This window comes from Pipra filicauda, unplaced genomic scaffold, assembly GCF_003945595.2.
Source record: "Pipra filicauda isolate LSUMZ 115617 unplaced genomic scaffold, ASM394559v2 scaffold1494_size11761_pilon, whole genome shotgun sequence".
Classification (NCBI taxonomy): domain Eukaryota; kingdom Metazoa; phylum Chordata; class Aves; order Passeriformes; family Pipridae; genus Pipra; species Pipra filicauda.
In genome coordinates, this window is record NW_024103978.1 from 1 (window position 1) to 10,597 (window position 10,597).

Here is a 10,597-nt window from a genome sequence, read left to right on the forward strand (position 1 = left end):
CCCCCCCCCCCCCGTGTCCTCCCCACCCCCAGATCTGCGTCAGCAAATGCCCCGACCGGTACCTGACGTACCTGACGGCCCACGGCGTGCCCGCAGAGCTGGGGTACTACCGGAACTTCTGCGTCCCCACCTTCGACCCGCGCAAGGTGGGTGGCGGTGCCGGCGTTCCGGTGGTGGTGCCGGCGTTCCGGCGGCGGTGCCGGTGTTCCTGTGGTGGTGCCGGCGTTCCGGTGGTGGTGCCGGCGTTCCGGTGGTGGTGCCGGCATTCCAGCAGCGGTGCCGGCGTTCCGGTGGTGGTACCGGTGTTCCGGTGTTGCCGGTGTTCCGGTGGTGGTGCCGGCATTCCGGTGGCAGTGCCGGCATTCCGGTGGCAGTGCCGGCGTTCCGGTGGCAGTGCCGGTGTTCCGGTGGTGCCGGTGTTCCGGTGGCGGTACCGGTGTTCCGGTGGCGGTGCCGGCGTTCCGGCGCCGCGGGGGCAATTCCTACCTGGAGTGCTGATGGCTCTCGGTGTCCTTCCCCCCCCCAGGGTCCCATCGAGGTGCTGAAGGACAGGGAGTGCCCGGCCATGCTCATCCCCAGCACCCCCTGTACGTACATCCAGAATTAGCGGGGAGCCCGTTAACGAGCTCGTTAACGATTCGCTCGCTCCGTCCCCGCTTCCGTAGGGATGGTTTGGGGGTCGGAGGCTCCCGTTTGGGGGTCCCGGGGGGGCTTCGGGCTGGTTGTCCCGGCTGAGCCGCCCCCTCCTCTCTGTCGCCAGTGGCGCGGAGATGCTTCCCGGCCATCCAGGCCAAGAAGGGCGTCATCATGGTGGGCAACGAGACCACCTACGACGACGGCCGCGGGCACCGCAGGAACGTCACCGAGCTGCTGGAAGGGGCCAAGTGAGTCCGGGAGCCGCTTAACGAGCGGCTCCGTTCGTTAGCGCTGCTTCCCCCGGCGAGGAACGAGCGGTTTCACCCGAGCCGGGGTCTGGTGTCTGCTGGAAATCCCGCACCAAAACCCGCCTCCGTCCCCCCTGGGCTCCTCGGAGCTCCCGCTCCATCGGCGTTTCCCGTTGCCTTGCAGGAAAGCCAACGTGGTGCTGGAGACCCGGCAGTTGGCCATGAAGATCTTTGAGGATTACACGGTGTCCTGGTACTGGATCATCATGTGAGCACAGCCCTCCCTCCCCGGGGGCAGAGCCGGGTGCTGGGCCGGCACAAACGGGGCAAAACTCAGGGATTTAATGATTTCCCCCCCCGTGGTTCCCGTTGGGCAAAGCGCAAAGTGCCGGAGGAGCGGCTTTGCTCCGCTCCTCCTCGCGCAAGTCCCACATTTGGGGTGCCCCGTGGGTGGCACGGGGGGGCTGTGACACACCGGCACCTTCCTCCCGCAGAGGCCTCGTCATCGCCATGGTGGCCAGCCTGATCTTCATCGTCCTGCTGCGCTTCCTGGCCGGGATCATGGTCTGGGTCATGATCGTGATGGTGATCCTGGTGTTGGGATACGGTGAGCGGGGGGGGTCGGGAGCGCCTCCCTGGCTTTTCCCTACTTTCCTCTCCCTATTTTAAGCGGGATTTGCCTCATGGAAGTTCACGCTCCGTGTCCTTCCAGCTGCCTTCCCCCTGAACGTCGGCGCTGGTGGGGTTGAGCGGAGCCCGCCGGCGTCCGGCTCCGCTTTTCCCTGAAAACAGGACAATCTCCTGCTTTTCCCCGCAGGAATCTTCCACTGTTACATGGAATACGCGAAGCTGAAAGGGGAGGCGGGCTCGGACGTGTCCCTGGCGGACCTGGGCTTTCAGACCGACCTGCGCGTCTACCTCCACCTGCGGCAGACGTGGTTGGCCTTCCGTGAGTGCCGGGGCGCGGCGAAGGGGGAGCACGGGGGGTTTTGGGGGGTCTCCTTGCGAAGGAGGGGCTTTGCCCAGTGCTGGATGTCCTCGAGGGGGGAGCCACGGGGGGTTTTTTCCCCGGGAAGGCAAAGGTGGTCTCGCATCACCCCCGTTCCCGGGGCTCCCCTTGTCCCCCGGCAGTGATCATCCTGTGCGTGGTGGAGCTGGTGATCGTCCTGCTGCTCATCTTCCTCCGCAAGAGGATCCTCATCGCCATCGCGCTCATCAAGGAGGCCAGCAGGTCCGGCCGGCCCCGCCCCACGGCCACTGCCCCCCGTCCCGTCCCGGCGTCCGGGGGGGGCTCCCGGCACCACGGGCTCTAACCGCGGCGTGGCCGTCCTCTCGCAGGGCCGTCGGTCACGTCATGTCGTCGCTGCTGTTCCCCCTGTGCACCTTCTTCCTACTGTGCCTCTGCATCGCCTACTGGGCCAGCACCGCCGTGTATCCTTTGCTCTTCCCCTGCCCTGCCTCCCTGTTCCCCGGCAAGGAAGCTGCCCGCGGGTCAAAGGGCTCCCCCGGGCACGGAACGGGATCCCCTGGCGCAGCGGCCGCCTTAAACCTCTGAAGTTTAGCCCCAAACCAGCCCTGGGTGCAGGAGCGGCGGGGGGAGGTTGGTGGGAGCGGAGCAGAGGCTGGGTTGGGGTTGGGTTTGGGGCTGGGAAACGGGCTCTCCTTAACGGCCGCTCCGCAGCTTCCTGTCCACCTCCAACGAGGCCGTGTACAAGGTGTTCAACGAGTCCACCTGCCCCTTCTCCGGGCAGACCTGCAGGCCGGAGGTGAGGGCGCGGGGAAACCTGGCAGAGATGAGACCCTTCATTGCGTGAGAAGCATCCTGGTGGCTCTCGGAGCCCCCGCGCTCCTCCCCGGCGCGGTTCCAGCTTTCCGAGCCCGGCTGTGTCGGGTTGTTCTCCCCGAGCCACCACGTGCTTGGAGCTGGTCTGAGCCGACCCTCCTGGGAAGCTGAGCGGGATAAGGACGTCTCTGAACGCCGGGGCTGCTCGAGAGGGAAGGAGACACATCCCCGGCCGCCACCGACACCTCTGCTCTCCCCGCAGACCTTCAACACCAGCAACGTCACCAAGCTGTGCCCCGACGCCCAGTGCCTCTTCGCCTTCTACGGCGGCGAGACGGCCTATCACAAGTACCTCATCGTGCTGCAGTTCTTCAACGTCTTCATGTTCTTCTGGCTCGCCAACTTCGTCATCGCCCTGGGCCAGGTGACGCTGGCGGGCGCCTTCGCCTCCTACTACTGGGCCTTCAAGAAACCCGACGACATGCCGGCCTTCCCGCTCTTCTCCGCCTTCGGCCGCGCGCTCCGGTACGTCCCCGCGGGCGGGGCAGACCCCGGGTGGCTCCCGGAGGTTGTCCCCTCCTCATGGGTCTGGGCACTCCCACCCCAGGTACCACACGGGCTCGCTGGCCTTCGGCGCGCTGGTCCTCGCCATCGTCCAGGTCATCAGGGTCACGCTGGAGTACCTGGACCACCGGCTCAAAGGTACCGGGGCTGCGATGGCCGTGAGGGGCCGGGCGAGGTCGGCCGCTCCCCACGGGGCTCGAGTCCAGGGGAATCGCTCCAGGGTTTCGGGGGAGGATCAGGGTTTTCCTCTTAGAGCCCCGTAGTCGCCTCTTTGTCCAAGAAAGGAAGAAATCCTTCCCTGGCAGGGTGGGCAGGCCCTGGCACGGGTTGCCCAGAGAAGCTGTGGCTGCCCCTGGATCCCTGGAAGTGTCCAAGGCCAGGCTGGACAGGGCTTGGAGCACCCTGGGCTAGTGGAAGGTGTCCCTGCCCGGGACAGGACGAGCTCCCAGGTGCCTTCCAACCCGAACCGTTCCATAATTCGGGATTCTGGGAAGAGTTTCCCGGGGCAGGAGCCAAGGGACGTGCCGTGGCCCCGGGCTCAGCCGGCCCGCCCCGGGGGCCTGTGCGGGTGCCAGGGAAGTCTGTGCCGCGTTCGTCGGGAAACGTAAACAGCGAGTGGGAGCGTGGGAAGAGCAGACGGGGCTCATCCCACTGTCTGCAGCCACAGGGAGGCTGAAAACAGGGCACGGGGGGGAGGCCGTGGTGGGACAAGGTCTCCACCAGGGACCTTGGAGTCGCTGCTGGAAGATCCCTTTGGTGCTGATTTTGGTGCCCTCCAGCCGCAGAGAACAAGTTTGCCAAGTTCCTCCTGAGCTGCCTCAAGTGCTGCTTCTGGTGCCTGGAGAAATTCATCAAATTCCTCAACAGGAACGCCTACATCATGGTGAGAGTCACCCCAAACTGATGCCCTCGGGGGGGCCCGGGGCTGCCGTGGGGGCGTCTCGGCGCTCCTGGGGGTTTCCCTGGGCGGCTGTTGGGAATTGTGTCTGCCAGCGTCACGGGAACGTGGAGCTCTGCAGCTGCTTGGCTGGCAAACCTCGATCTCAGCCACCTCACGTTGACTTTGGGAAGGACCCTCTGTGGGTGGGCGGGCTCAGCTCTGGGTCTCCACGATGCCCGACCCGTCAGTGGGCGAGGGAGCAGTTCCAGGGTGGGATTTACCAGAGACCTGCCCCGAGATGGGACTCGGTGGTGGCGACCCGGGTGCAGCCCCGTTTCTCTCTGCTCTGCCCCGTTTGCCCGCTCTAGATCGCGATCTACGGCACCAACTTCTGCACCTCAGCCCGCAACGCCTTCTTCCTGCTGATGAGGAACATCATCAGGTGAGATCCTGCTGTCCAGGAGGGCTCTGCTCCGTTACTTCCCAGTCCTTCCCGCTGCCCCAGGTCACCCCCGACCTGGCTCCCCGTCCTCGGGGACCTCCCTCCCTCCCGCGCTTCCATCGGAGCCTGGGGCGGGGGGCGGATGTGGAGTCTCATCTCTCCCTCTTGTTTCCAGGGTGGCCGTGTTAGATAAAGTCACGGATTTCCTCTTCTTCCTCGGGAAGCTCCTCATAGTGGGCAGCGTTGGTAAGCGCCGGGCCCTGGCAGCTCCTCCTCGGGGACGTCCGGCTGCCGTAGCCGGTTGTGCCGTCCCAAAACCTCCGCTCAGGTCACCCCTCCCGTGTCCCGTGTTCTGTCTTCCCCACCCCACCGCCGTGCCCACCCTGTGCTTGCTTTCCCAGGAATCCTCGCCTTCTTCTTCTTCACCCAGCGGATAAAGCTGGTCCAGGACACGGCGCCGCCGCTGAATTACTACTGGGTCCCCATTCTGGTGAGCCGCCGTCTGGGGCCGGGGTGGCCCCCGAGGCAAAGGGCAGCGATGCCCCGGGCGAGCCCCCTGCCCGCCCCCGGCGCCTCAAGGGCCGTCTTTGTTGGGTGTTTTTCTACGAGCCCTTTGTTGGCCGCGCGCCCTCCCCGCGCTGCCCGCGTTGGCCTCCGGCCGCCGTCGTGCCTGAGGCCTTTTGTCCCCCCTCGGGCTGCTCTGAACAGTCCTGCCCTGTTCCCTTCTCCCCCTTCCCCTGGGGAATTCGGGATTCAGCGGTTTCCTCCTCCTCCTCCTCCCCCCGGGGCGCTCCGGGCCCTCCGCGGGGCCGCGGCGTGACCGCGCGGCGTCTCTTGCAGACAGTGATCGTGGGCTCCTACCTCATCGCCCACGGGTTCTTCAGCGTGTACGGCATGTGCGTGGACACCCTCTTCCTCTGCTTCTGTGAGTACCCACCCCGGGGGGGGGGGCAAAACCCCTCCTTCCCTCCCTCCGGGCTTGAGTTGGCCAGATTTGGGGGTTGGCTCCAGAATCCCCCCGGGGTTCCCTCCGTGTGCTTTTCTCCCGCTTTTTCTCCTTTCCTGCCTCCTCACCCGCGTTCTCACCTGCTTCCCCCTGCCCGCTGCAGCTCCTGCCTCCCTCCTGCTCCTTCTCTTTCGGTGCTTTTCGGTGGGATTAACGCAGCTAACTTCAATTTCCCTTTTCCTCCCCCTTTTTCCTCCTTTTCCGCCCCTCCCGTGTCTCTCGTTCACACGTTCTCCATCCTCCATCCTCCATCTCCGCCCTGTCTCTCTCTCTCCCCGGCTCTTCCGCTGCTTTTTTCACTCTTCCTCCCTTCACGGCCGCTCCTTCCCGGGGTTGGAAAAGGTGAAGACCTGGAGAGGAACGATGGATCTCCCGAGAGGCCTTACTACATGTCCCCCGAGCTCAGCGAGATCCTGCTGAAGGGGCACCTCGAGCCTTCCAAAAGCGCCGAGAGCCAAGGCTAGGGAGAGCCAAGGCTGGGGGGCCAGCGCCGTGTGCCGGGCGCCGCGGGACCCTCCCGGCCCCCCCCCGACCTGAGCAGCTTCTTGGTGCCGCTCTGTGCCCCGGGAGCCCTTCCAGGGTAGGGGGGTGCCGACCCTCAGCGCCCAGCCCGCCTTCCTGCCCAGTAACTCGCGTTCCCGCACCCAGAGAACCCGCCCGGCGCCACTGGGAGTCGGGGCCGGGACCAGCCGGGTCCCCACGGGCGCCCAGAGATGTTTGTTCCTGACCACCGGGCGTGGGTGCCCAGAGATGTTTGTTCCTGACCACCAGGTGTGGGTGGGAGGGCCGGGAGCGCCGGCGGGAGGGACCCGCCGCGGCGGGACGGGGGTTTTTGGGACGGGCCGAGTGGGTTCCACCGCCCCAACCCGGTCTCTGGGCGCTCCCCTCTCCAAGAGCAGCAAAACTTCCCTGGCCCCTCCCCTGGCCCCTTTCCCGGCCCCCTTTCCCGGCCCCTTTCCCGGCCCCCTCTCTATGCAAACCGCAGAACTCGGGAAGGTTTCTGGGTGAGGCTGCAGAGCTTTGGTTTCTCACCTGCTGCTTCGGCACAAGGAGCCGCTGCCGGAGCCCCCCCTGGGACTCCGGGGGTTCAGAGGGTCCCTCCTGGAGCTTTGGGTGCTGCGGGGGCTGGTCCTGGGAGCTGCTTTTCCCCTGGGAGGGGTCGAGTGGGTTGGTTTGGCCTCGGCCTTGCCAGGCTCCCGCGGGCAGAGGCGCTGGAAGCTGTCACGAGTGGGGGGCTGTCGCGACGGGGGGGCTGTCGCGACTTCCACGCTCTCCCAGGGCGTAGCTGGAGATGATTCCAGAGGCCATCCCGGCCCGGGGGGGCTGTAGGAAGGAAGAAGGAGCCTGTGGGGAAGGGAGGCGAGTCCCCACACAGGCTGTGGTGCCCGGGGGGGTCCGTGAGGGCGAGGCAGTGCCGGGGGAGCAGAGCGAGTGTCCCCAGTGGGATGGGGGGGAAATCACAGGGGTGTGACCTCGGGGGGGGGGAGAGATCAGCCCCCAAAGTGCTGGGGGGGGTGTGTCACAACCCCCCCAAAAAATGCAGCGGTGTTTCCTCCTCTGGACAGCCCGGAACCGATCAGGATTTATAAAAGCAGCAGAGCCCCCCTCCCAGCCCCCCGGGCAGCCAGAGCTGACCCCGAGCTGTGCCCTCCCAGGACGAGGCCGCGGCCTTAACGCTCCTGCTTCCATCCCAGAGGGACCCAAATCCCTCCCCAAACCCCCCCTGGGTGCCCTCGCTCCGCTCCGGGGCCCTGTGGGATTTTTTGGGGTTCGGGGTGTTGTTTTCCCGGGATTTTCTGACCCCTTGGTGCAGTGGCACGTTGGGTACATTCCTCGTTGAGAATGGTGAATCCCAAGGGGAATCGCTTTGCATTGGTGTCCGGAGCCCCTGGGAAGAGCCGAGGGGACCTCCCTTCCCTCCAGGGGACCTCCCTTCCCTCCAGGAGACCTCCCTTCCCTCCAGGGAACCTCTTTTCCCTCCAGGGAACCTCTTTTCCCTCGGCTCTGTTCGACTTTTCCTCCCCGGAGTAACCAAACACCCGAATTTCCGCTTTCTCCCAAATCCCCCTGGGCTGTTCCCGGCTCTCCTGGGAAGAGGGAGAGGGGGGAGCTTCGCGTGTTTGGGCACGTTCGTCGTGACAGAGGCAGAGGAGGGGGAAGCCCTCGGCGAGCGCAGAGGCTTGGTTTGGTCCGGGGTGGTGGTTGGAGGGTCCCCGCTGAGCCAGGCCCGTGTCCGCCCCGCCTGCGGGGCCGGGGGGGCTTTCTCTCGGCAGTGGAAGACCTGGAGCGGAACGACGGCTCGGCGGAGAAGCCCTACTTCATGTCCCCCGACCTGAGGAAGCTGCTCAAGAAGACCAACGCGGGGCAGGCGGACGCGTAGCCCCGTCCCGGCCTCCCCCGCCGCCCGGCCCCTCTGGAATTTGCCTTCCTGGACCTCGGACCCGCTGGGTTCCTCCCGCGAGGGGGGCTCGGGGGAACGGGGATTGTTGAGAATCCGGCCCCGGAGCGTCGCGTTGGTGACGGCGAGCGCCGGAGCTCATCGGTGCCGCCGGCCGGCCCGGGGCTCTGGCAGGGGCAAAGTCCCTCCTCCCGAGGTGCTGGTGACTCCAAAACGAGCTCCGTTGGGTTTGATCCCGTTCCTTTATCCTGCTAAACGGGTGGCGTGGCCTCCGGCCCGGCTGCGTGTTCCGCGTTCCCTCGGCGCTCCGGCGGATCCGGGCGCAGAGGTGACGGGAGAACGAGCCGGGAGGGTCCGGGCGGCTCCTCCAGGGGGTTTTTCAGTCGTGGCCCCCCCCAAAATGTTGAGCTGCAGTTGGTGATTCCATCCGGAGAGCGGGAACGGGCTGGAATGGCCTCCCTGCTCCTGCCGCCCTCCGGGGACGTACCAGGGCCCTGTTTGGGGCCCCAACTAATTAATTCTTTTAGGAATAAGCTAATTAGTGCTTCTGTAGCCGCCTGTCGGGGGTGGGGGTGGAGGGGAGCGAGGGGTCCCCGGGCAGAATTGGGGGGTTGAGGCTCTGGCTGGTTCCTGCACCTCCTCTCCAGGACCGGCGGCTTCCGCCGATTCCTCCCCAAAATCCGCGTCCCGGTCCCCAAAACCCGGCAGTTTGGGGCAAACCCTTCCCCAGAGGCTTTGCCTTTCGGGAGAGGGGGTGGTGGGTGGATCCGGGCGGGTTTTGGGTTCGTTTTGGGTGGTTTTAGCAAACCCAAGGGCAGCCAGCGCCTCGCTCCTGCCCGAGGGAAGCTCCAGGGCTTTGGCAGCTCCTGGCACGTGGGGGAGAAAAAAAGGGACTTTTGGGGGCTGAGAGGGGGCTAATTAACTCTAAAATACAACTAATTAACCCCAAATCATAACAGAATGAACCCCCCCTGGAGTCCCTCGAGCTTTTTATCCCGGTTCCCTCATGATCTTGGGGGTTTGTGTCAGAGGGGGGAACGTTTCGATGGAATTATTCAGTGCTTTGGGGGCTTTTTTGTATATTTTGCTTTTCCGAGGCGTTCTCGGTTCTCTAGTTGATATTTTGAGCTTTTCCCGGGAATTCTGGGGACAGGTTTTGGGCTCTGCTGCCGCCGGGCCGGGGATCAAACGCTGTAATTTGCTTAAATCCCCCCTTTTTTCCCCCCTCTCCTGTCTCGGTGCAGGTGATCGGTGCCCCGGGGTAGGGCTGGACAGGGAAGGGGAAGGGGAAGGTGAGGCCAGGGAAATGAAGGAAGAGGTAAAATTAAGAAGGTGAAGGGAAAGTAAAAAAAATGAAGGGAGAGCTTAAAAACAAAAGGGAAAAAGTAACGGCGAAGCTCTGCAGGAAAAAGGTGAAATAAGGCTCTGTTTGGGGTAAGTGGGAATAATTCGGGGAATAACGACCAGGCTCCGTAACACTTCCAGCTTTTCCAGCACCTCCAGCCAGTGTTTCCTGCTGCTGGTCCTGAATTAACTCACTTTGTCCCCTCCCTGTGCAGGTTTCGGGGGGGTTTGGGTTCAGTTTCCACTCGGAATGTCCCTGTCGGGGGTGAATTCCCTCTCGCCCCTCCACTCTCAGCTGCTTTCTTCCCAAATCCAGACCCTTTGGGGGTGGAAACGCTGCTGGAAGCAGCCGAGGAGCGTCAGGAACTCTGTTTACTCCAAAAGCCGAAACGCAGCGGGGACTGGGAGGGCTGGAAGTGGTGGAGGAGAGAAGGAATTTGGGAAAAACGCGTTCTTGGGGACGCGGCCGGGCTGGCTCGGCTGCCTCCCGGCAAAGGAGGGACTTGAGGGGAGAATGAAGGATTTTTAATTCCCAAGAAGCCCGAAGCGGTTTGGTTTTTTTTCTTTTTAAAGGTGAAAACTGCACGTGCCGGGAGCTCCGGACGGGGGGAATATTCCTGTCAGGTTTTTTTCGGGAGAGCTGAGAGCGAGGGCGGCTGTCCGGGGGGATTTTGGTGTCGGGAAAACCTTCACACTCCGCGGCCTGGGCTCTTTCTTCCCAGAGCTTGCGCTCGAGGCATTAAACGACCCGGTTTTTTTTAGGAATAACGGTGCTTTTTGCTGCCTGGAAATGCAACTCCTGTCCCTACAACTCCTTCCCCGGATCGGGGGCCGGGCGAGGGGGGGGGGAAAAAACCCCTCAAAAATGCTAAAACCCGCAGGGCTGGTGTTCTACACCAAAATACTCATTTTTTTAAGCGCGTTTCTGAGGCATTAACGACGCTGGTGCTCCGGGGGGGGTCCGTCGGTGTCGTGACCAACAATAAAAAAGTGCCTGTTTGGAGCTCGCCTGGTCGTGTCCTTCCCTCCCACCTCAGGGCTCTGTGACCCATCCCGCCGGTTTTCACCCCAAAACAGCACACTTACTTCAGTTTGGGATTCAAAAAAAAAAGCAAAACGCGTTTTTGAGGTCGAACCCCTCCGAAAAAGGTGTTTTTGAGGTCAACCCCCCCCCCCCCAAAAAAGCAGTCTTTGAAATCGTTTCCCTTGGTTCCTTGTCAGAGAAGAATCTTACCGCTGAGCTCCTCTGCTCAGGTCCCCCCGGGAGTTCCCTCAGGTGTGTCCCCTCAGGTGTGT

At 63.9% G+C, this 10,597-nt stretch overlaps 1 protein-coding gene across 1 annotated transcript; it reads left to right on the forward strand.

Annotated features, from left to right (window-relative positions):
* Nucleotides 1-26: 26 nt before the first annotated feature.
* Nucleotides 27-10,304, forward strand: LOC114002344 (choline transporter-like protein 2; the record flags this gene model as incomplete). Its single annotated transcript, XM_039378818.1, has 17 exons — nucleotides 27-146; nucleotides 527-587; nucleotides 761-884; nucleotides 1,069-1,152; nucleotides 1,379-1,491; nucleotides 1,702-1,833; nucleotides 2,016-2,115; nucleotides 2,223-2,315; nucleotides 2,566-2,650; nucleotides 2,930-3,192; nucleotides 3,275-3,369; nucleotides 4,011-4,114; nucleotides 4,480-4,553; nucleotides 4,729-4,799; nucleotides 4,955-5,043; nucleotides 5,394-5,478; nucleotides 7,833-10,304. Coding segments are annotated over 17 exons (1,800 nt in total), but the record flags the coding sequence as incomplete, so codon positions are not given.
* Nucleotides 10,305-10,597: the final 293 nt, after the last annotated feature.